Genomic DNA, 26,331 nt, shown 5'->3' on the forward strand with positions numbered 1-26,331 from the left:
ATCATGTTCCCAAGTTTATAATTCAAGCTTTCTAGATCTTCCATGTTATGGTCTTTGAGTCCCTTTTTGGTTTTGTTTAGAGTTCAAGGAATAACTTTAGATAAAGCTAGAAACTGTATCATTCTTGAATGTCCTTGGAATGTTATATCTTTTGGATCTGGAGTGTGGAATTGTATTAGTGTTATGTATGGGGTCAAGGTCATACTTTCACCATTTTTGACCTAGAATGGTGTAGGACATGCATGTACATAAAGTTTCAATTTTTATGAGTCCTTACTGAGTATATTAGACTTTTGGAAAGTTTGGGATACTAGCTTAACGGATTAAGCACTTAACTAAAAACTTAGTTCTACATACAATGTAAGTTGAGCATAACCTTGTGCTACGACGAGCGTAGGAATGAATAAATTCTACTATTTTGTCTTTTAGTTCTACGCCGAGTATAGACGAGCTACGTCGAGCATAGGTATGTGCTATGTCGAGTGTAGCGCTGAATAGTTGAATTTTGACCATTTTGGCTTTTTGGTCAAACTTGGTAGTATATGAGTTTTGGAATAAGGATTAGACCCAGATTGTTAATATGTGGTACATGCTTATGGTTTCGCCAGTGTTAACTATGTCATTCGAGGCGTGTGGACTTTCAGCTGTATTCATATGAGTTTCTCCCTATGCCACGTATACCACTGTATATCCTTTGCATAATAGAATAATTGTACTATTAGGGTATAAGTATGCTAGTTAAGTAGTTTCACTACTTGTTATGTATATATGCAGTATGGGACACTTGGTGTCATAGTATACTAAACTGGTAGGGTTGTATTATTTGATTATATGGTACTATTAGGAGTATTTTTGGTTAGGGTAACTAAGGAAGGCCAGTTACCAGTATTATGTATAATTGACTAGCAAATGACTTAATTGAGAAGTGATTAATGGCAGGGTAACTATGGAAGGCTAATTACCAAGGTATATAATATGCTAGTCTATGCTATGTATTTATGTTATATGATTATGTGATAATGATAATATTGGTTTTATGTAGTTTAAGTTGGATAGGCTGTGTTTATGTAGTTTAAGTTGGATAGGCTGTGAACTCTTGGTATAAAGCTTTATTGCATGGTTCTTGTTTGATTTATTACTTAAAGGCGGACCATCTGTTTGACTGTCTATCTGATCCCTAAATACATAAGACATTATGTATTTTATGAAAGACTAAGATCTGTCCCTTTGAAAATGTATGAAAGACCAGGATCTAACCCGTGGAAATTGTAAAAAAAGACCAGGATCTAGTCCTGAAAAATTTATGAAAGACCAAGATCTGGCCCCTGACACTTGTATGTTAGACCAAGATTCGGCCCGTAGAAATGGCAAGGAAAGACCATGATGTTTCCCATGAAAAAATGTTCATGTAGGACTATAATTTGGCCAATAACATTCACTTGGGGTTGGAATAGACCCGTTATTTCATATATGATTGTTGTATATGTTATATGCATGTCGATAGGAGAGTTAGCAGGTTGGTGCTAAAGCCGAAGACGTTGTGTTAGTGTATTTTATATATGTATGAATATGTGGTATATTAGGTAACTCACTAAAATTTATTCTTACAGTTATGGATAAAAATGTTTTTCAAGTTGTTCGTGAGAAGAGCTTGGCGGAACTATACACATGAATCGAAGATAATATTTCCATTGTCTTGTATTTCAACTCTGATAACATTAAGGTTTCATAAAAATGAATGTCATTAATTATTTTTCTAAGTTAAAGGTTTTAATCAAATAAATTATTTACAAAATGAAAAATCTCTTTTTAATTTTTGGGACATTACATGTTAACATGTCGATGAGCGTCGAATGTCACCCCTTTACTTTTTCATCATCTTATATGTAAGGAAGCTACTACTTATCCTCGGCTTGACCAGGAAGAGATTCTATTTTTGATACACGAATACGGAGTTTGCTTTGATAGGAGAGCTTTTGGCCTTGTTACCGGGTTGTGGTTCGGGGAGTATTTCCCAATTACTTCATGTAACGCCCCAAAAATACCAAGTGAAAATTTCATTTTAAATAAGTCAAAACCAGTCATTCATTATCCCAAAAGTCGGTCATAATAAAAGTATTCTCAAAACATCATAGTAAGATCATAAATAGTCAATGCGGAATAAATCACCAGGGAATGCGGTGCGATCAAGTCGGGCCCTTCCTTTTGAAATTGTAGTACCTGAAATCTTTTTAAACATAAACCTCAAGCATAAAGCTTAGGTGGTTCCCCAAAATACCCCGTACTAAACAATACATAACAACTTGAAACTAATCTGGGTCTATTTCACCCCGTTCGGTATCTTTCAACCGTTACTGGGTCTGTTTCGCCCGCTTCAGTATCGTTCAACCGGTACTGGGTCTATTTCACCCCTTCGGTATCTTCCAACCGGTATTAGGTCTATTTCACCCCTGCAGCTAATCATATATTCATATCAAAAAGAGTCAAAAAGACAACAAACACATACAGGCATATCAACAAGACTCGTAAAGACGACAAACACATACATGCATATCAACAAGTGTCACAAAGAAGACTATCATCCTACAAACATAATCCAGTGGACCGACATTGGTACCTTCGGCCCACGAGTACAGTGAAGAGACTCACATAGACTTTTCAATAAAAACCAAATAGCTACCTCAGCAATAAAACATCCAACCCAAGCTTCCAAACGCCAAAACAAAACAAATCCTTAGCTAAATGCTCAATTCTACTAAAGTTTGACCAAAAGTCAAACTGGTCAAAAAGTCAATGATCAAAGTCAAAGTCAAAAATTGCCAATAAGCATCCCTCCACGTCGTGGCCTTCCTTGGCCCTGTCGTGGTCACAAAATGACAAAATAGTCGTTAATCCCCCAGTTGCCACACCGTGGCAGCCTAAGGCCACACCGTAGGGAATGTTTTTGGATAAAGTTTCCAACTTTATCCATTAGGAATGTCCCAACCACCAAGATCTAGATTTTAAGTCTCAAAAGGACCAAAAAGAGCATCTTTCTCAACTTAATCCATTAAGTCCAAGTCTCCAACCTTCAGATCTGAATCGACATGATCTTTAGATGTATAAAGTGTCCAACTCTATCGGTAATAATGTCTCAAGATTTAAAGATCTAAACTTTAATACACCAAAATAGCCTAAATGACCAAAATAACTTTCATGGCTAAAAGGGAAGGAAAAAGATCAAAACTTTCGTAGTCCATGAGGTTCAAGAAAACATTCTAAACTTATCAAAAGGCGTTGGAGTCCAGATCTGAAACATACAATGTTCTTGGGACCTTGGAGAGTAATAAAGTTGCACACTTTATTCCCAAATCTCACTCAAAACTCATTAAAATGGACCAAAAAACCAATTACACCTAGATCCAAAGATGAAATGCAATAAAGGTTGCAACTTTATAACTTACAAAGGTCTATAAGGCAGGTATAGTTGAGATCTTCAATGTCCAAGCTTCAAGGGTGAATCTTGAATGGAAATATTGCTCCAAAACAACCAAAAACATCAAAAATATATGAGCGATGGGAAGGGAGGCTCAAATCTTGAAAATGGAGGGTATGGTTTCTCCCAATAGGTTCTAGATATGATCGAGGCTAAGAACATACCCTAGAACATGAATTGTTACCTTCAAATACCTTGAAAACCTTAAAATTTTCATGGTCATTGGGTTGTACAGTTCTCATGTTGTGAGAATATGTTCTCACCTCTTGAGGACTCTTACATCGTGAGAATTACTTCTGTCCCCGTTAGAAAGAGTTTTCACCCAATTTCACTTCAACTTCAAACAATCATAACTTCTTCGTTTCAACTCCATTGTTGGCGTTCTTTATATGCACAAAAAGGTATTGACGGTCCTTACAACCTTCTCTAATTACTTTTGACTTAAAACAAATCGAACTAAAATCCTTAATTTCATAAAAGAAGTCTAAAACATCACTTTTCTCATCTTACCCTTTGACTCCAAGACACAAACCAAGGCTTTAATTGCTTATCCAACATTATCATCATCCAGTAAGGTTTAAAACCCTTTCCCTTGAACCACAAGGACTTTACTTGATCATTTTTTTTTGTCAAAAATCCCAGAATAAGAAACTTCTCGATACAGGATGTTACAACTCTTCTCCACTTAAATTGGATTTCGTCCTCGTAATTCGTCTTGGTTAGGATTTATGAGAACAACGCCAACACATTCCATAAGGTTCCTCTGACCATTTCGAAATGAATGCATCTTATAAATAAAATTCGAGAGACCCCTCGAAAACCCATATCTTCCTACAAACAACCCAAAAACTTGAAAATACTCAACCACAACAACTATCTTTCCCCCCCTAACTGAAGACCCAAATTCTAGTAAGAACCACTTAAACCAGAAACTCTCAAAACCACAACCACAAACCAATTCCATCAATATACTTCCCAACCCGAGAACCTATTAGTCTAAACTTCAGAAACCATACTCTAATTTTGATGATCATCCATTCGTTGTACCTACCCTTAGTTCTGTGACTAAGAATACCACCAAATCATGCAGAAAGAAATACTCAAAACATACCGATCGTGAATTTCAACCAATCCAAAACCAAAAGTTGTGCCTAAAAACCTTACATATACACTTGACTTCCTAACAAGTCATCATTAACCCACTACTCCCATGAGCCTAATGATGGCCAATCAAAGAATCTCACATTTCATCCAAGTCCTTCATTAGTTCAAGTGTACATCCACCTGTAAAATTACTTGAGACAACTACAACAAACTTAATGACTCGAGATTTCAGAACCGATACCCACCATCGGTAATCAAACTCCTAATTAACAACCCGAAAGCAAACAAGGTTCATAATGCAAAAATTCAGCAAGAGACTTTTGAGGCACAATTAATACCACCAACAACCTTTTACTATCCACACGATCCAAATCAGCTGGTCACTAAGTCTCCTGACTCCCAAAAATACACTAATACCCAAACATGCCAACAAGAAGGACGATATGAGACCTAAGAGCCTCAATCAAATGACTACTGGGTTCTACCCATATCAATCATACAACCACCGGTCCACGATACATTGTGAAACCCTATAGCCACTAGAACAATAAGCTCACGGTACTACACTGATCTCGCCGCTATTCCATCACTATACATAGGACTCATGACCAGCACCACAAGGGCCTAGAGTTACTCAACCACCAATTGACCGAGTTGCATGAACCCAATTAACATTCCCCTCAATGCTAACCGAACATAACATGGGCCATTACCATTTATCAAGCATAATTCCTTTCACAGTACATGTTGTTACCAATTTAGAATCAAACAAAAACATGGTCGCACACAACCAAAGAATGAGATAGGCGGTCGTACTCTCGTTCCAATTCAAAAGCTATAAACCAAACAAGAACCATGCCAATAATTCAAATCAAGTGCTCTCATTCCATAATCCTCAGTCCATATACACTACCTCGTAACCATAGTCGAGGCATTACCACAATGTGCATCCCCAAGGGGAGACACATAACAAAGCTTGGATCTACTGCATTCCTTCTTCCTCACAACCTTACCCAAAGGGTGAGGTACTATCAGATCTAAAGAAATGAGGATCCTCAATCGTTAGCGGAAACATCCTCATGAATGTCTGATACAAGATCCCACACCTTATATAATAATTGAAGCGTCATAGGAGGAATGATAGTTATTCGCATGCCTCTTCTCGGTCGACATCGAAGGAGAACACCAGGGCCTTCAGTTCACCAGGTCCTAGTAGCCCACAGGATGATCGAAGATGAGCCGGAAGGAGATCAAGGGGGAGCACACGACATGGGACCTGACGAGTATATGGACACAGACTACAAGTTCGATGAGGCTGAGGACGACATGGAGGAAGAACAAGAAACCGACGAGGACTCTGCCACGACACCTGTCAGCGAGGCGCAGCAGGACCATCCCGCCCAACCAGTAAATCCCGCAAGGGAGAATCTCTCCCCAGAAGCTGAGATTGCCGCCCTGCGGCAACAGTTATTTGCCATGGAAGCACAAGAAGTGAGAGCTGAGCATGAGAGGGATGAAGTCATTGGAGATATGTCAGAGATGGCCCAGTTGTTGGCACAAGACTTCGGTATATGACCTCGCTGTAGTCGTAGGACGCTCCGTCGAGTGTTAGGAGTAGACTTACCCTACTGGTACTAGAATCTATGCTATGTACCTTCGACTCTATGTTTAAGTGATTACACTACTCATAGAGTCGTTATGCTGCCAAACTTACACCACTTATGTATGCTCTTTCGAGCAAAATTTTCATGTATCAAAATGCGGATAATATTAATGGAAAATTTTATGTGTTCTACTGTGATGTTGTAATCTGCTATGTGTTATATATCCATGATTGTATGCTAATTTGTGAAATTGCTTAAGTACGTGCCACACACCTAGTTTATAGGATCACAATCTCACAAAACCATAGACATTCAACATCTTTCTGCTCCATGACAGAAAGATGCCTCAACGACCAACTCACGGTAACCCTGGGCCAACCCCACCAGAAGTTGACTCAGCTGCATTCCAAGCAGCTGTGTCTGCTACGGTCACCGCAGCAATGGCACAGATTCACCAAGGGAACAGTGGAGGAGTCAAAGGGAAAGGGGCTGGAAGTTCGAACAACGGAATCAATCAAGGATCTACCAAAACATGCTCTTACAAAGATTTCACCAATGCCAAACCGCGAACCTTTAATGGCACGGATGGAGTGATAACCCTGAAAAGATGGATTGAGAAGGTGGAATCAGAGTTTGAAATATGTGAATGCCCCGAGGAGGTGAAAGTGAAGTTTGTCGCGTGCATGTTCGTTGACCAGGCTCTCACCTGGTGGAATGGACATATAGAGGCCATGACTCTCCCTGTAGCCAACTGTATGCCATGGACGGAGCTGAAAGAAATGTTGATGGCTAAGTACTGCCCTCGTGGCGAAATCCAGAAGATGGAGCAAGAGCTGTGGGATCTCACCGTCCTAAACTCTGATATAGATGCATACATATCGAGGTTTAGCGAGCTGTGATTACTGTGCCCTGGCATGATTATGTCTGAAGGAAAGAAAATTGAACGATTCATCTGGGGATAGACCTCCCCAATTCAAGGAAATGTGATCGCTGCAAACCCTGAAACTTTTGACAGTGCCAAGAGATTGGCCAAGAAACTGTACGACCACAACAACAAGAAGGGCGAGAAACCAGCAGAAGCTGAAGGAAAGAAAGAGAGTGACAACAAGAAAGGAAAGAACAACAAAAGGAAGGGCCGCCAAGGCTCGGAATCGTCCAAGAAGCAACAAACAGTGACAATCAACACTGCAACCACCCAAGTTCCACCCACACCGCATGCTCCAGCCTCAACTAATCCAAGTGCTCCTCGTTAGTATTCGGGAACTCATCCAAAGTGCAGCAAATGCGGTCTCCACCATAATGGAGAATGCAGAGAAATGCATTGCACCAGTTGAAATCGGAAGGGTCACACAACAAGGTACTGCCGACCCTATCCTCCCCATAATCAACCACAAGGAAACAACAACAACAGCAACCGCAACAACAACAACAACACCACCAACAACAGTGGCAATAACACAGGATCAAGCCCCACTTGCTACGGATGTGGAAGGACCGGCTATATTCGTCGAAACTGCCCCAACACCAGCAACCCCGGAAACGGAGGATCAGGAAGGATGCTAGCTATGGGTCAGGGAGAAGCGGTCTAAGATCCCGCTGTTGTTACCGGTACGTTTCTCCTAAACCACACTTATGCATGCATGCTATTTGATATTGGAGCAGAACGAAGTTTTGTGAGCAATAAATTCAAACACTTATTAAAATAACCCCATAAGCTTAATGAAACCTTCACGGTGGAAATGGTTAATGGGAAGATAGAATCCACTGGGGAAATCTATATCGGATGTACCCTAGCCTTAAATCATCACGTCTTTTAAATAAACTTAATGCCTGTTTCCATTAGGAGTTTTGATGTGATTATCGGCATGGATTGGTTAAGCCCCCACCATGCTGAAATTATGTGTCACGAGAAGGCCGTTCGCCTTCATCTCCCAAATCACGAAACCCTAGTTATTTACGGGGACAAACCCAACACAAACCTTCGCCTTATCTTGTGCATTAAAGCGCAAAAGTACCTATGAAAGAAGGACTTGACGTTCCTGGCTCATATAGTAGACAAATCCAAGAAAGAGGTCAACATTCAACACATTCCAGTACCTTGTGAGTTCCCAGATGTCTTCCCTGATGATCTTTCGGGGATACCCCCAGAAAGACAAGTCGAGTTTCGAATTGACCTTGTACCAGGAGCTACCGCCATCGCCAAATCGCCCTACAGATTGGCTCCTGCGGAGATGCAAGAGTTGTCCAGTCAACTCAGCGAGCTTTTGGATAAAGGATTCGTCCGACCTAGTTTCTCACCTTGGGGAGCTCCGGTTCTCTTTGTCAAGAAGAAAGACGGTACCTTTAGGATGTGTATCGACTACAGAGAACTTAACAAGCTCACTGTCAAAAACCGATATCCACTTCCACGAATCGACGACCTATTTGACCAGCTCCAAGGAGCTAGTCACTTCTCAAAGATAGATCTGCGATCTGGATACCACCGACTCAAGGTCCGGGAGGAGGATATTCCGAAAACCGCCTTCCGAACTTGTTACGGACATTATGAATTTGTTGTAATGCCCTTCGGTCTAACAAATGCTCCTGCCACATTCATGGACTTAATGAATCGAATCTGCCGACCATTTCTTGATAACTTTGTTATCGTTTTCATCGATGACATCCTCGTCTATTCCCGAAACGAAGAGGAACACGACCAACATCTTCAACAAATCCTAGAAACCCTGTGAACCAAAAAGTTATACGCAAAACTCTCCAAGTGCGAGTTTTCGCTCCGAAGTGTGAACTTTTTGGGACATGTTGTTAGCCAGGAAGGAATTCATGTGGATCCTTCTAAAATCAAAGCCATCGAAGGATGGGCAATTCCAATAACACCCACAGAAAATCGCCAATTTCTGGGTCTCGTAGGCTATTACAGGAGATTCATCCAGAACTTCTCTAAGACGGCCAAACCGCTTACCATGCTTACACAAAAGGGCGTACCCTTCGTATGGACGGATAAGCAGGAATCCGCATTTCAATCCCTGAAGCAAGCAGTCTGTAGTACGTCGTTGCTATCGCTACCCGAAGGAACGGAAGACTTTATAGTCTACTGCGATGCATCAAATCAGGGCTTAGGCTGTGTACTCATGCAACGTGGAAAGGTGATAGCTTATGCGTCCCGGTAACTAAAGACGCACGAAGTGAATTACACGACCCACGATCTGGAGTTGGGAGCAGTGGTCTTCGCTCTGAAGATTTGGAGGCACTACCTTTACGGTACTAAGTGCACCATCTTCACCGACCACAAGAATCCCCAACACATCTTGAATCAAAAAGAGCTAAACATGAGGCAACGAAGATGGGTCGAACTGCTCAACGACTACGAGTGCGAAATCAAGTACCACCCAGGAAAGGCTAACGTGGTAGCCGATGCCTTGAGTCGAAAAGAATACTCAAATCATTGTGTGAAAACTCTCTCGATAACCATCCAATCCCACCTGACCTCGCAAATCAGAACAGCCCAGTCAGATGCCATGAAGGCGGAAAACAAAACAAGTGATGCGCTGCATGGAATGGGGAAGAACTTTGAAATGAAGGAAGATGGAACATATTACTTCATGAACCGCATATGGGTCCCTAAACTTGGGTGATTCAGAGATGTAGTCATGAACGAAGCCCACAAGACGCGATACTCCATCGATCCAGGTTCAGACAAAATGTACTTGGATATTAAGCAACATTATTGGTGGCCTAATATGAAGGCAGAGATTGCCACTTACGTTAGCAAATGCCTTACTTGTGCTAAAGTAAAGGTGGAATATCAGAAGCCCTCCGGATTACTACAGCAACCAGTAATTCCAGAGTGGAAATGGGAAAGGATTACCATGGATTTTGTAACCAAACTACCCAAGTCAACGGATGGTTTGGACACGATCTGGGTAATAGTTGATAGACTAACGAAATCCGCCCATTTCCTACCAATAAAAGAATCATACAAGATGGAGCGCCTGACAAGAATCTATATCAAGGAAATCGTGAGACTCCACGGAGTACCTGTATCTATCATCTCAGATAGAGATAGTAGATTTACATCCCGCTTTTGGGAATCGCTTCAGAAAGCTATGGGAACACAACTTGACATGAGCACTGCCTACCACCCACAAACGGATGGCCAAAGCGAGTGAACCATCCAAACACTAGAAGATATGATTCGCACGTGTGTAATAGACTTTGGAAAATCGTGGGATACCCACTTGCCTTTGATCGAGTTCTCATACAACAACAGTTATCACTCGAGTATCAAAGTTGCTCCTTTCGAAGCATTATACGGGCATAAATGTAGATCACTGCTGTGCTGGGCGGAGGTAGGAGACACCCAGCTAGCAAGAGGAAAAACGCCAAACAATGCCTTAACGGGACCGGAAATTATACGCGAGACGACCAAGAAGATAATTCAGATCAGGGCCCGACTGCAATCATCACAAGACAGACAAAAGAGTTACGCCGATAAACGAAGAAAGCCCTTAGAGTTTCAAGTAGGAGATAGGGTGCTACTAAAAGTCTCTCATTAGAAATGAGTGATTCATTTTGGGAAGCGGGGCAAACTAAACCCTCGATACATTGGACCCTTCGAGATTCTTGCCCAAATCGGTCCAGTGGCTTATAGACTGCAACTACCCGCTGAACTCAGCAGTGTACACCCTGTGTTCCACGTTTCCAATTTGAAAAAGTTCTTATACGACGAGACTCTCGTCATCCCAATAGAAGAAATTGAAATCAATGAGAATTTCCTGTTCATCGAGGAACCAGTTGAAATCATGGACAGGGAGGTGAAGCGTACCAAGCTGAGCCGCATTCTGATCGTGAAAGTTCGATGGAACGCAAGACGCGGAACAAAATTCACATGGAAACATGAAGATCAAATGAAACAGAAGTACCCTCACCTATTCTCGCACTCTCAAATCTAGCTTTCAAAAGAATTCCGGGATGAAATTCCCTCTAACGGGGGGATGATGTCACAACTAGGAATTTGATGCCTTGTAAACATTAAACAATGATAACAAATGTGAGCCAACAATGTGAAAGCATGTATGATGCTCATTCAGTAACAAGAAAACTTCATCAAATACTTCATTCAAGAACTACAAATAATCAACAAAGAATTGGAAAACCCTTGAAATCCCGACTTAAGTCTATTTTGGGCTAGGATTTCCTTATTGGACCTAATGGATCAATAGTTTCCAATTTAACTATCTTGAACCTAGAACCCTCAAATGGGCCCTAATTGGACCCATATACATGAAACTTAATATTTTGGGCCTTATACGCCTAAAAGGAACTAGGTTATCTTTAATGGGCCTTATTGGGTCACAACAAATTTAAATTAGCCCTAATAGGTCATAAAAATCATTCTTTGATTTTTATTGGGCCAAAATTCATCTAACATAACCATAAAATGGGCTTAAGCATACATGGCCCAATTCTTTTTCTTTTCCCCTCTCCTTTCTCGGCCCAACTACACCAATATGGAATAGGGTTGACTTTCATTGCCACCTCTTTATTATCTCTTGGATCTCCATGAAAAAATCATGTCCCCATGCACACATCACGTCATCTACTCTCTCTTCTCTCCTCTCTCTCCTTCTCTCGGCCGAACATAACACAAACACACACATATTTCACTCAAACTCTCTCTCAAAGAAACTCTCTCCATCCTTCATAAAGATTTCGAGATTTAGAGCTTGGTAAGGAGATTCTTCCACAAAAATCATCATCCAAAGTAAGTTTATGTTTAGATCTATTCAAACTTGTGATCTTGCATCCAAGAAGCCACTAAATTGGAGATTTACCAAGAGGACTTGCTAGGATCGAAACTTTCTTCATTTCTCTCTTCAAAACCAAAACTACAACTCAAGGTGAGCTTCATACCCCTCTCTTTTCGGTTTTCATGTGTTTTATGGGGGAGAATACAAGAAAATGTGTAGATCTATGTGTATATGTATGCTATGTGTGATTTTATGCATGTATGTATATATTTATGTGTTTTTGTGATAAATATGTAACTAAAAAGGGGTGAATCTCGAGATCTATGATATGAGAAGGGAAACAAACATAGTCTAAGTTATTTTATACTAAACAAGTTAAGAACAATATCTTATAAGATTATGATAAACATATTTCAACATAAAAACCCATTTTTGGGCTTAAAATGTCAAATATACAAAACTAGGGTTAAAAATGGTCAAGTCACGGTTTCTTAAGGGCTAAAAGAGTCAAAACAGTTTCCATAATAGTTTTTCTGAATAATAAAATTTTCAAAGGACTTGAAATGTAAATTTTTAGCTTAATGGGCTAATTTTGGGCTTTTTGGCCCAATAAGCCTAAAATTACGAAAAATGACAATTTTAGGGGCTGAAATGAAACTTTCTTCAAAAAAGGGGATAAATAGCGTAATAAAACTATTTCGAGGGTCAAAAATGCTTTTCACTATCAAAAAGGACCAAAAATGTAAAGTTTTTGGATTTTGGGCCAAAACTGTAAAAGTTGTGAAAAATGGGGTTTTAACCTAGAAATACCATTCTATAAGGGCTGAATCTATTAAAAAAATAAGTTTTGGGTTAAAACTATCTTTTTAACAAGTTTATGATGCAAAAGTGTCAAGAAAATGTTTTAAGGACTAAAAATGAAATTCTTTTATATAAAGGACTAAAATTGTTATTTTTATAAAATGAAAGGTAGTGAAAAGGTCAAACTTCTACTTTTAAACAAATTAATTCATTAAGTCAAAGTACAAAATCCACGACTACCGACAAAATGGAAAATGAATACACGTTCGTCTCCAAATATCGTTATAAACGAATTGATTCGGTCTCGAATCAATACAAAAACAACAACCGTTAAATCAAACACTTCAATATATACACGATAACTACGATGAGTAAACTTACAAACTTTGGACTTGAGAGTTTCAAATCATGCTTGATGGATCTTGCAAGTCCATCAAAATGATCTTTGGGCCCAAAAGGATAACGCTTATGTGTTATTGGGCCTCCTATGACCCAATTCCGTGTAAAAGGACTTTCAATAGCTTTTATGTGCTATTGGGCCCTAGTGGCCCATTAGTAAGGCTAGTAAGGTGAAAGTAATCAAATGCGAGTTGGACCATCGTGTCTTTCGCATTCCCGACAGCCTAAGGTACTTACGATAGTAGCAGGACATAGTGCTCCTCTTCTCTTCGTTCGCTAAGGCTTATGAGAAATCAAAGTAGATGAAATTAGGACGATATACAATGTGGAGTAATCAATATTCATTCGATATGACAATACAAAAATCAGTAATCATGGATACCTATCAACATCGGAAAACATCAGATATTCCGGGGGATTCAATACTACTCGCTCGAAATTTTTATAACTATAATACAAAATACCCTTATAAATATGTTTTTGAAATCATTCATGCATCAACTTATGGATCTTCACACTTTGATAAACAAAAGTCTTTTCAGAAAATATTAGATTTTATAGGTTTTACAAACTATACAAATCATTTTATCACAACATTGCTTATGAACTCACCAACATTTCATATGTTGACGTTTTTCCAAAATAACTTGTATTCTCAGGTAACAGGTAAGCGGAAGGGTAATATGAAGTAATGTTAGGATGTTATGTTGTTGAAAACACTCAAACAATTGATGTTATGAATGTGTAACGTTAAAACAATGTACTTGATGTGAACAATTCCAGTTGTAATATATTGATGCATGGTGATGTTTATGTTATGATTCATGTATATTTATTGTGATGATATTCAATTAAAGTCACGCGAGCCCTCAGACGTTTCCGCCGTCTGGTTCGGGGGTGTGACAGTTCCCATGCCTAAAGTCAATTGAAGATGGAGCTTATCAAGAAGAAGATCGACTTCGCAACTACTATCCTAGGGGAGTTTTTCCAAATCTCTCTTTACTTTTATGTTTTCTTTATCATGCATAACATGCAATGGGGACATTTCATGAATTAAGTGTGGGGTAGAGGGTTGGTTACATTAGTAACATTAGAATCATAATTTTACGTTTAATTTTAAAAAAATTTGCATAAAAATTGTTAGGGTTAATTTAGAAAATTTTGGTAAAAGCAATTAGGATTCCACGCTAGTATTGTGTTTGATGATTCTTTGTGTTTGATGATTCTTTGAGGACCTAAATCTTTAGTTGAGCCTATATACTTTATAATGTATATGTGGCCCCCTTTATCCTAGTGAAATCATGGGACAAAAACAAAGTCTCGCTTAGTTTGAGGGATGCAACATGTTTAGCATCGTATACCAGAAATGTATCTAGGAAAACTTAAGTAGTCATTGCACATGAGACTAATGCCTTTAACTAATAAATGATGATGTTAAATCCCCTTGCATAAGCATATGTTTTTTTTCCTAGGTTTTTAGTTTTGAGAGAAAAAAGTTAGTATTGAAAAAAAAATTGAAAAAGAAAAGAAAAAAAGAGTGATGCAATGTTTGAAAGAAAGAATCTACAAAGCGATGAAGAAAAAGAAGAAATGTCAAGAAGAAAAGCTACAAATTATTGAAGATTCAAAGTATCAAGTATTTTTATGTGCATTGTAATTTTCTTTTCTAGGTTATTTTATCATATGTGTGCTTGGGAGTTTAACCAAAAATGACTTGATGTTAAGAAAGTTTTATGGGAATGGATTCGGAGGGATGCATAAAATGAGCATTGTTCAAAAGAAGTGGGTGAATATTTATGAGGATTGTAAGTATTTAGGATTAGGGGCAGTCCTTAGGAAAAATTTTAGACACAAATGCATACGTTGCAGTCTTGGCATAATGGATGGGTTTGATTGGAATTGTCTTATGTGATGCTAGTGTGCTAAAATTCAGTTTTGCTTGGGGGCAAGCAAAAGTCAAGTGTTGGGTATTCTGATATGTGCCTATTTAATCATTTATTTAGTATAATATCTTAATACTTTTTGGCTATTTTGTCTCAATTTATTAACAAACGGTACTCAATTATGTTTAAATTATGTTTTCATCCTTAAAGACATGCTCAAGTGAAAAAGAAAGAAGAACTGCAATTGGAAGCTTGGGAATTAAAGTTCAAAGAAATAAGGCTTAAAAGAAGAGACACTCGGTGAGTTGGTCATCAACTCAACGAGTACGTGGGAATATTCGCGAAGAAAAAATGCCTTACTGTACACGTCGTACACGCGATTTAAGTAAAGAACTCATCGAGTTGGTCTAAGAACTCGACGAGTCGGTGCATAATTATGAAAAACCTTATATATATATATATATATATATATATATATATATATATATATATATATATATATTGTCATTCCCGAAACCTAAACACTGGTGGACGACTTTTGTAGACCTTTGGCAACTCATTGGCGATTAGAAGGGTTCTGGAAGCTCTGGTTTTCAAGAATTCGAATTAGACATCAAGTTAGGAGAGATCAAAGGCAATAAACACTATTCTTTTGCTTAATCTTTTGCATAAACTTTGTTTACATGATTAGATTTCACTTTTAGGTTGTTAATTGCTGTTGATATGAGCTAAAAGCTTATAAATAATGTTTAGAGTAGATGAATTTATGAATATGGTACGATTTTATGTCTTGGATTAATTTAATTTGGTGAATTGTCTTGTTAAGCTTATTAAAGACCCTTATGTGTTGATAATAATTATTTTTCTGTTTATAATCAAGTTGTTGAGTTGCATGAACATCTTCTTAATTGGTTGAATCATATAATTTTGTGAACAAAATATTGTATGCGTAGTATTACTGAATATGAACCTAGGATTAACTAGAAAATAAGTACATTAATTTGTAATCATGTATAATGAACAACCATACATGAGTTAATTAAATTGAAAATTTTACTTAGCTAATATTACAAGTCATACTTGATCCGAATAAAATACTAGGAAGCATGTTTGAATTAACCTGATTTCTAAGGATTAGTAATAGTGAACATGAATCTAATCACATTAGGAATTGGTAGCTAATGATATATTAGTCCATTGCACCTGCCATGAAATCAGCCATAGGAATAAATAAGTCGAATCTAAACAGAAGTCTCTTCTATTATTGAATCTAGTTTCCTTCTATTTGCTTTAGTTGTTAATTGTTTTGTTTAAGTGTTATTTGCTTATTTAAGTTTCTAGTCTTGCAAAACTAGAGAAAACCATCTTTTACTTGTTTTTAATTAGGTAATTCTAGTATTTAATATTAATTGTTACCGTTCCCTATGTTTGATACCCTTCTTGCTTGAACTATATTGCTAATCGATAGGTACACTGCCTTTCGTGTGTTTAGTTTGTGTGTGAAATAGTAGGATTAAAACTAGTGCATTTTACACACATGAATATGAATCATGATGTTGAAAAATGTTGTAGGATAATATAAACTCAAGATTGCATAAAATCTTCAACACTTCTTTTCTGGCATTTCTCATGTCATTAACATCTAATAACCGTGCACAAATTTTTTTGAAGAATGTACACAAGTCAATGATTGTTCTTGAAACATTTTCTGGGAGAAATGTTTGAACCCCTATAGGCAGCAATCGTTGCTTGAGGATGTGATGATCGTGGGACTTTAGCCCAACCAAATTTGATGCAGTATCATTCACCTTCTTATTAAAGTTCGATCCAAAAGCATCAGGTAGCCTCACTCCTTTAATGAATTGACAGAATCATTGTCGATTAATTGGTTTAAAAGAGTAATCAATATGTGGTATTATTATTTTCTTCTTGTTGTCTTCCTTTTTCTTGTTGTCTTCCTTCTTCTTTTTGACTTTCTTCCTCTTTTTGACTTTCTCTTTTGGCCATTGATCTTGTCGAATGCCCATATTTTACAAGTCTTCTCTTGCTTCTTTTTTGTCTTTGGTTTTTTCAGTCATCAATGCAGTATTTAAAACACTCCCATCCATATTTTTCTCCACACACATAAAATTTATATTGTGTTTTAGCTCGAGGGAAGACCAATACTCAATCTCAAAAAAGATACTATGTTTCGTCTAATTCAACTCTCTTTTTCTTGTTTCATCATTGCACTTTCTTGTTTCACCCCCTGTGCTCAAGATGTTTCTCTGGAATACGATAAGGGAGACAAGCCAATTGCTTTAATATAGATGTATTACTGAATCATCTTGCATTTGGTCTTCTCTCAGGTTGACCATTAAACAATAAACTTTGCCTCCACTTATGGTTTATATGCAAGAATCGTTTATGACCAACATAAGACATCTTGTTGGTGACATGAATGGAAGATGTGTTTGTGTTACAAGTAGGGCATGCTAAATAACCTTCACCACTCCATCCAAACAAACTTCTATGTGCTAGAAAATCATTTATAGTCCATAACAACATCGCACGCATGTTGAATATGGTGTTTGTTGATGCATCTCTCATTGGACTCCTTTGGCCCACAACATTTTCAACTCATCCACCAAAGGCCTCAAGAAAACATCAATGTCCTTTGAGGGTGATTTAGGGCCATGAATCAGCAAAGTTAGCATGAAAGAAGACGCTTTCATACATATTCATGGTAGTGTATTGTAGGCAGTTAATATAACCGGCCATGTACTATAAGTACTATTAAAGTTGCCGAATGGATTGAAGCCATTAACAGGAAAACCTAGATGAACATTTCTAGGTTCTTTAGCAAACTCTGGATATCTTTGATCAAAACCTTGCCATGACTTCCCATCAACCGGATGATACATCATACTATCTATTGAGCATTCAATATTATGCCAACTCATATCTTTAGCTGTAAATTTGGAGCTATACATTCGTTGAAGTCTTGGAGTCAAATGAAAGTACCGCAAAACTTTTTGTGGTACTTTCTTCCCCTTTGCAGTTGCGTCCGCCCATCTACTCTCCATACAAATCGGGCAATTATGCATGTAACCATTCTCCTTCCAAAACAAAGCATAGTCATTTTTGCAAGCGTAGATCGATTGATATCCTAACCCTAGCTTTCTCAACTTCTTTTTAGCATCATAGTGTGAGGATGGAATCTTGCTCTTCGGGAAAGCGGCTCGTAGTAACTCTACAATTTGGTCAAACAAACTATTTGTCCATCTATTGGTCAAACATACATATCACTACATTCAGGGTATAAGTTGGTATTGAGCTCCTCAAACAAGTCATCAATTTCGGGTATATACCTCGTCCATCCTCGTCTATACTTTCTTCATTTTTATTTTGTTCAGCCATAACATTATCAATTACATCAAACATCTCATTACTAGTAAGCGTGTTTAATGGAGTGTTTATTCTTGGAGTCGAATTGTAGCTTAAATCCAAAGAACCAACATGTTTCTAGAAACCCAATGTTATGTATGTGGGCATAAACTGTAGGCAAACATGTCGATATGAATCCACACACGTTTTGCACATGCAACACACTTTTGCCTTTAGAGTTGACATGTTTCTCAATAATCTTCACAAAGTTTTTAACACCTTCCAAGTATTTTGAAGACATTCGGTTCTCTCCAATCCAACTCTTATTGATCGTCATTGCGGTTTCATTATTAAAACTTATATATATATATATATATATATATATATATATATATATATATATATATATATATAGTTATCTAAAGTTAGATTGTATTTGGGTTATATATATAAATATATATCCGAGAATGGATAGAGTATTCACGAGTATATAAAAAATATATACTCGAGAATTAAAAATCAAACGGAATGGATAGAGTATTCACAATAGTTATGAAGAAGAAACTTAAACTAAAAGTCAATGATACAACATTTTTAATAAGAAAATCATATTATAAAGTACATTATTTAAACCATAAATTTTAAAAGTACGATGTTATGATAGAAAATAAACAAAAGTAAAATGTTATAATTAACAAAAGTTTAATAACTTTTTTAATTATAACATCATACTATTGTTTATTTTCTATTATAGCATCGTACTTTTAATATTATATTACATAATATTTTGGTTTAAAAAATATATTGTTTAATTAGATTTTATTATTAATTAAATTTGATTTTAAAATTAACTTAATTTAATTTTATAATTAATTTAATATTTTCTTCTTTGTTATTAGTTTAGTTTTTAAGTTAATTTATTTTGATTTTATAGATAGTTTTATTTTATTTTAATATAAATATTAAGTTGATTTAATAATTAATTTAATTTGCTTTTATAATTAATTTAATTTGATTTTTAAATTAACTTAATTTAATTTTATAATTAATTCAATATTTTCTTCTTTCTTATTAGTTTAAGATTTTTAAATTAATTTAATATGATTTTATAATTAGTTTTATTTTAATTTGATTTAATAATTAATTTTATTTTATTTTATAATTAATTTAATTTTATTTTAAGATTAAATTAATTTGATTTTATAATTAAATTAATATTTTCTTATTTGTTATTAGTTTTTTCTTAAATTAATTTAATTTAATTTTATAATTAATTTGTTTTATTTTAATATTAATATTAATTTAATTTTAACACTAATTTAATTTGATTTTATAATTAGTTTGATTTTATTTTAAAATTAATATTAATTTTATTTTAAAACTAATTTAGTTTGATTTTACAATTAATTTAATATTTTCTTTTTAATGAGTTTTTTAAATTAATTCAACTTTATTTGATAATTAATTTAAAATTACTAAAAGTATGTTGGTATTAATTACCTAATTAAGCTAAAGTCGTAATGACCAACATTAAGTCATTAACAAAATTAAGCACTTTGAAACCATATTAAACACTTTACAATACAAACAATAGCATCCAAATACAAAAACTATAATCTATCAATTAAAAACTTTATTACTTTATCTTATATACACTTAAACTATTAAACATAAATATCACATAATTATATATGTATACAATACATTCAATTCCAATTTTCATTTCATTTCAGACATACAATACTATACATCTAAATACAAAATCAAACATCATACAAAATCAAAATCAAACATACAATTCCAATTTTCATCCAATTTCAAACAATCATACCTTATAGCACCTTACATTTTAAACATCAAATTTCAATTTCATACAAATGTATACATCTAAATAGAAAATTAGACATCATTCTTAATTTCATTTTCATGCCAAAACGCACTTTCATACCTCAAAATGCATATATATATATATATATATATATATATATATATATATATATATATATATATATATATATATATATATATATATATATATATATATATATATAAAAGCAATCAACCAAACAAAATCTAAGAAAGTATATATCAAGGTGTATTGAAAGGGAAAAAAAATATAAACTGTATTCACGTACATACTGTGGTGTGTTAAGTAGGAAAAAAAATCAAAAAACTTACCTCAAAATCGGTGGTGAAGATGGCTCAATCATCGAAAATCGTTTTCTCTGAGGGTAATGAAGGTTGTGATTTAGGGCTCCAACAACCAGAAATAAATCCCCTAAAATAGGAGTAACAACTCAAGCTATTACAAATTAAGAAGAAATCAAGGACCAAGAACTTTACCTTTAGGTCGCCGATGAAGCGGAGTGGCCGGAAATCGCCCCACATCGTCGAAGGTTGAGAGGGAAAAGGAAGTGCAGGCGACTGCAAAATGAATGTTAAATGCGAGTTTTGTTACAGGAAACCTATACCCAAGATATAGGTAAAAGAAAACGATGTCGTTCTACTTTATGTTATTAAAAAAATATAAAAAAAGGGTTGTCACGTGGATCGGTCCCGCTTGTTCCCGACGACATGTCGTCGGTATAGGTGTACAAAATGACAACACCTTCCTTTTCCCGACGACATGTCGTCGGCATAGGGTGACAAAAACGACGACGTCTTGATTTTCTGCGACAAGGAATATAAATAAATCGAAAATATTTTTTTAATACCCTATACTGACGACATGTCGTCGGCATAGATATTTAATATACCGCCAATATTTTGCCGCTTTCCGCCGAGTCTATGCAGACGATTTATCGTCGGCATAGCTTTTTTGGTCAAGGACATATGGTCAAAGTTTGAAAACGTTGTACCCAAGACATGTCGTCGGTATAGCTCGGCTTTTGCCGACGACATATGTCGTCTGGACAGGTGTCGTCTGTAAACGTTGTTATTCTTGTAGTGCATCTCGTTTGAACATGGAAAACCAATGGATCGTCCCTGGGCATCGTCTAAGACAACAAATTAAGTAACTTACATATGTTTTAAGTTGAAAGCACATGTCTACGTAACTTTACAGAAAACACAAACAAATCAACTGGACCTCTGCAACGTGACTAAAGTTATATACATATGTGACATAATAGCAAACCTTTTATAGGTCGTTATCTTTAAACAAAAGAAATCACACAGAAGGAAAATATCTGTTTAGCTTGAACGGCAATGAGTAGAACTCTTCACTTCTAGTGTCAGTCTGGTAGGAATGGAATTTGTCCCACCAATGTTTGCCTCGGTCTCTCCTAACAGAACTGTCTTTATAGTGAAGCGTATTATCCAAAATATACGCCAAGATCGCAGCTACAAATGCCTCAGATGAGAAAGGAACATTCACAATGTTGTTAAACTACATGATAAGAAAAAAATGGCATAAGTAGAAATCCGTAATTTTTTGACCATAAAAGTTAAACTAAATAGACACAGATAGGACGGTGCCTATATGATGTGGGACTCCAACAAGCCTTATGAAACAGAGGCTCGATGAGATCAGATTCACATGTATAGAGTCCCGAGCATGCTAGACTTAATAGTTGATACCATGTTAGATATATAGAGCTAATTGTTTTAACTTAAACAGACTCAAGAGACTCCAACATCTATAGAGACTGATAACACAGTGTCTAGCTGATGTCAGACACATTTGCCAATTGTGGTATTCTATTCATACCCATCTTGCAGATGTATGGACGGCACCGTAACCGTTGATAGCTTCATACTCATTGAAATACTGGGGCACGGACAACCCCAAAAAGATTGAAAACCCGAGGATAAACTTTGTTCTGAAGGTGTTGAGATTACAAAACTGAAGGAAACTAAGACCTGCTGCACCTGTAATATGACATCGTTAACCTCAAACACACCATATAAAGTCAGAAAAAAGGGAAATCGGTAAATTCACCAGATACTTACCCACGTAAGCGAAGAAAATGCAATATAGAGCAGCAACGATTGGTGTTGGTATCGAAGCAAACACTGCTCCAAATTTACCTAGAAGATCACATCGGACCTTTAATGATTTTAAGAATGTGATAACTTACGCAAGATATTCCAATTGGTTTTGATAAAATAAACTTGCCAAGAACCGAAAAGAAGATCATGAAGCCCGCTGAAATCTGCACGACTCTGCGACTGCCAACACGGGTCAAAGCCAAAAGACCAGCATTCTCGCTACGAATTAGCAAAGAAACAACTTTTATTATCAATGATCCATTTAGAAGTTGTATATAAACCTAATTAAGCAGAAAAAGTTGTAGTCTTTTAGACTCACAAAGATAGTGAAGATCCACTTATGGTTCCAAACAAGCCCGACAACAATATGCCTATTCCCTACAAAGATGAACATGTAACTAATCCATTGCTAGTTTTCCTAAAGAAAGCTGTTGCTAGTTTCATTTGAAATTTGTCATTAATGATCGTTTTTTAGCTAATGATTGCTTTTGTAGTTAAATTGGTTAAACAAGGGATAATTACCTGCCAACCAACGCCACGGCTTAGAACAGAGGGTGGCAAGGGAGTTGCACTTGCGTATCTCGAAACCACCATGAAGCCACCGGTTGACTGATCATATCATAAAAAGAAATAAAGTAAACCAAAGTGCATGTTATAAAGTAGAAAAAGTGTCTTCAATCTTCATTACATAAAAACCGGGAGTCTTAAAAAAATGAATGAGATTTTGATCAATATGTTAGTATATCATGAAAACAAGACCTCTACAAGAGCAACAAAAGCAGCCATCATCATGGCAAAAGTTTCACCGGCATTGAAAGAGGGTGCACCCCATTGGAAAGGATATGGAACTCTTATCCTGAAAATGTGGGATCGAATTATAATTAGACGCGGTATCATCGTCTTTATGTGTTTTTTCTATTTATGTCGAGTTTAAATAGGTAAGTAGGAGAATAACAAAAGGGGGATATAAATATATCAAATAATTAGCAGAGTCCTTCGTATAGCCAAATTGGAGAATCACAAAGGGGTCGGAAGGGACGTAACTGCAAACATGCATAAGTTTTTATTCGATGTTTACACCTTCAATTTTTAGTTCCCGAATTCCAATCCAGTTACAGTTTTTAAATATTCCAATTTAATTTTAAATATCACATGATTTTCTTGATTTCCGAAAATCATAGATCAGTGTTCCTTAAGTTCAATAATTAACTTGACGTTAATTTTAATTTTTCGTAATCTGGCAAAACCTACCATGGAGCGGCGTGAATTAGTCCAGCACGATCCGTACGACAACTTGCTTGCGTCCTTAAACTGGTGTGATTGTAGGCCCCACTAACCGTAAGTATGTGAGCATAAACCCAAACGATGGCAACTGAGATCAAAACACCAAAACGACCGAATATATTTCTTCCAGCATGTATCAAACGTGATACATACTGCACATACCAATTCATAAAGTTAAAAGAATTAATTTGTAGCCTAAAGAATTTGTTTCTTTTATTTAAAAATGTCATTAATTACCTGCGACAGGATAACTAGCAAGATGAGCTGAGGCAACCCTATTTCAACACACCTGGCAACCTAAAAACAAGAAACCAAATTCAGATATATCTGTAACAGTACACGTGGCGATATATATCATATGAGTATATATATATACTCACCCCCGGGAATCCAAATTCGTAAAGCCCAAAACCTGCAAGAGCGACCAAAGGAACAGCCGACAGTGGACTCAAGAACCTTGCTACATTACGCCAAAGACCACTGAATCCGAGGATAATCTGAATCGTTGATGCAATAATCAAAGCACCTTGGATCGCACGCATCGTTTTCTTGAATCTCTGACCACAAAAGCAATACATATTTAGTCAAAGATTCTTATATTTACATGTTCGTTTTTGACGTTCATGATCGAACGTTAAAGATGAACAGAAAACATAGGTAAATAATGCATCACGAACCGCTATAGGATCAGGATCATTCCACCGACCAGATAGGATAATGGAGATGGTGGGTGCAACATAAGTATATGAACTCCCGATGACAGCAGGTAAACGGGTCCCGAACATAGTCTGAAGCAGTGTGTTTATTCCGGCAACAAAAAGCAGAGTTTGAATCACTTGTGCTTTCTCCTCCTATAGGAATTGAATGACACTTATATTGTTTAGATTAGAGGGTATGGAATAATCGCAACATAAACGTATGAAAAGGTATATATTTACATGGATTTAAACTAAAATTTGATACTAAAGTAAGTCTTACATTGCCTCCTCCCATTTGTGGAACAAGAGCCGTTGGAATAATAACCGTTGTGCCGAGCATTACTATATAATGCTGAAAACCAAGCAGTATAGCCTCATCTGCAGCAAATATGCAATTGTAAACAAAAATCTTCATAATTCTGTTCAGGTTTTAAATGTTTAATGGCGTATTTCAGTCATTTTTAGGTGTTTTTGATAATAGTTGATATGAGGGTGTTCTTAAAGAATCTTTGAAACAAATTTTCAAGGTTATAACTTATAAAGAAAGGATGAAACAAATTTTCAAGGTTATAACTTATAAAGAAAGGAATAAGGAATTTACGCCATGGGGGTGGACTCGTAATGCAGAAGGAGACGTTTGGCAGCTGATCTCTTGCTGGGTGTGGCGCCAGAACAAGTTCATCAGCTTTTGCTCCACCACCACCGCCACCGTTACCTCCGGCCATATCTTTAATTTCTTGGTATATAATTGTAGGATTATCACTCCTAAACCTGCAAGATAAATGGTTTAGTAGCGCAAGAGGGTGATAAAATAGTGAGAAATTGAAGTGGGATTGGGGGAAGGCTTTTATAAAGCTAAAAGTTATGGTTTCGATAGAAAAAATGATGAATATTTAGGCACACGCTAGAAGTTTTGTGTAGTCGGTTTGTACGTGTTGTGTGTGTATGTGGAATAGTGATAAGGACAAATGCTGCAACCATGAGACGTTAAACAGTGTCGGGTGCGTCAGGATGATTGAGTAGCCATGAAAATATTACTCGAGAAACTGTGAGATTTTTTAAAGGAAAAAACATAAATTTATAGTTTTCCATATAATATCTAAAATAGTTTAGTATTTATTTGAAGGATTCGTGAAAAACTTAGCATGGGAGTGTTTGTTTTGCCAATGAACATAAAAAAAAGTCAATAATTTGTCTCCATTATCGAGGGATTTATTGACGAAAATGGAGGTTAAGAAAACTGAAAATTATTTACCTAACTAATATGGCTTTTAAAATATTTACCAACTAGTATAATTTTAAATTGAATTTTTATATTATTGTTTTTTCTAAAAAAAATATTCCTCCTCACCTGTCAGAAGATGGATAGAATGTTCAAGTTAACATAAGTTAACTTTTTGTTGTATTTTTATACGGCCCTACAAAAGCAATTGTAATTATTTATCTTAAAAATCATACGAATTAACTTAGATTCATTCTTGTCAATATTTGATATTGTTCTTTAAATTTTATATGAAATTAGATTTTTGTAGCTATAAGTATAACCGAATGGTATTTGAATTAACAAATGAAGCTCTTCGTCCTATGCTTAAAAATCATACGAATTAACTTTATACAGCCCTACAAAAGCAATTGCAATTAGTCACCGCCAACTACGATTAAATTTTAAATGAGTGTAACCTTATGATGTCAATAATTAATTATAACAAGTAAAACTAAAACATTTAATTTTATCGTTTTGGCAACGAAACATTGTATCATTATGATGACTCGGTATGCTATCGATGCTACTGGAGCAAAGAATTGCATTACAGAAGTATAGATTCATTGGAGTGTTTAACCAAAATATGGTTATTAAAAAAATATTTATCAATTTAGTATAGTTTAAAAAATACTTGGTCATCCGAGATCTCCTCAGTTCCTCATGAAACATATTGGCCACAATAACCGTTTAGTGAAATACTAAATTGTCCAAAATAC

The 26,331-nt window shown here is 36.1% G+C and overlaps 1 protein-coding gene across 1 annotated transcript; it reads right to left on the reverse strand.

The window, feature by feature from the left end:
• Positions 1–20,495: 20,495 nt before the first annotated feature.
• On the reverse strand, positions 20,496–25,212 carry LOC145100339 (nucleobase-ascorbate transporter 6-like). The gene is made up of 13 exons (XM_079037650.1): positions 24,953–25,212; positions 24,632–24,729; positions 24,331–24,504; positions 24,034–24,210; positions 23,891–23,950; positions 23,621–23,805; positions 23,129–23,225; positions 22,892–22,978; positions 22,689–22,747; positions 22,497–22,588; positions 22,331–22,408; positions 22,089–22,249; positions 20,496–21,767 (listed from the first exon to the last, which is right to left on the reverse strand). The coding sequence occupies exons 1-13, from the start codon at positions 25,074–25,076 to the stop codon at positions 21,549–21,551; spliced, it is 1,611 nt and encodes a 536-aa protein (XP_078893776.1). The 5' UTR covers positions 25,077–25,212; the 3' UTR covers positions 20,496–21,548.
• Positions 25,213–26,331: the final 1,119 nt, after the last annotated feature.

Source organism: Lactuca serriola, chromosome 4 (assembly GCF_051521515.1).
Source record: "Lactuca serriola cultivar US96UC23 chromosome 4, Lser_US96UC23_V15, whole genome shotgun sequence".
Taxonomy (NCBI): Eukaryota; Viridiplantae; Streptophyta; class Magnoliopsida; order Asterales; family Asteraceae; genus Lactuca; species Lactuca serriola.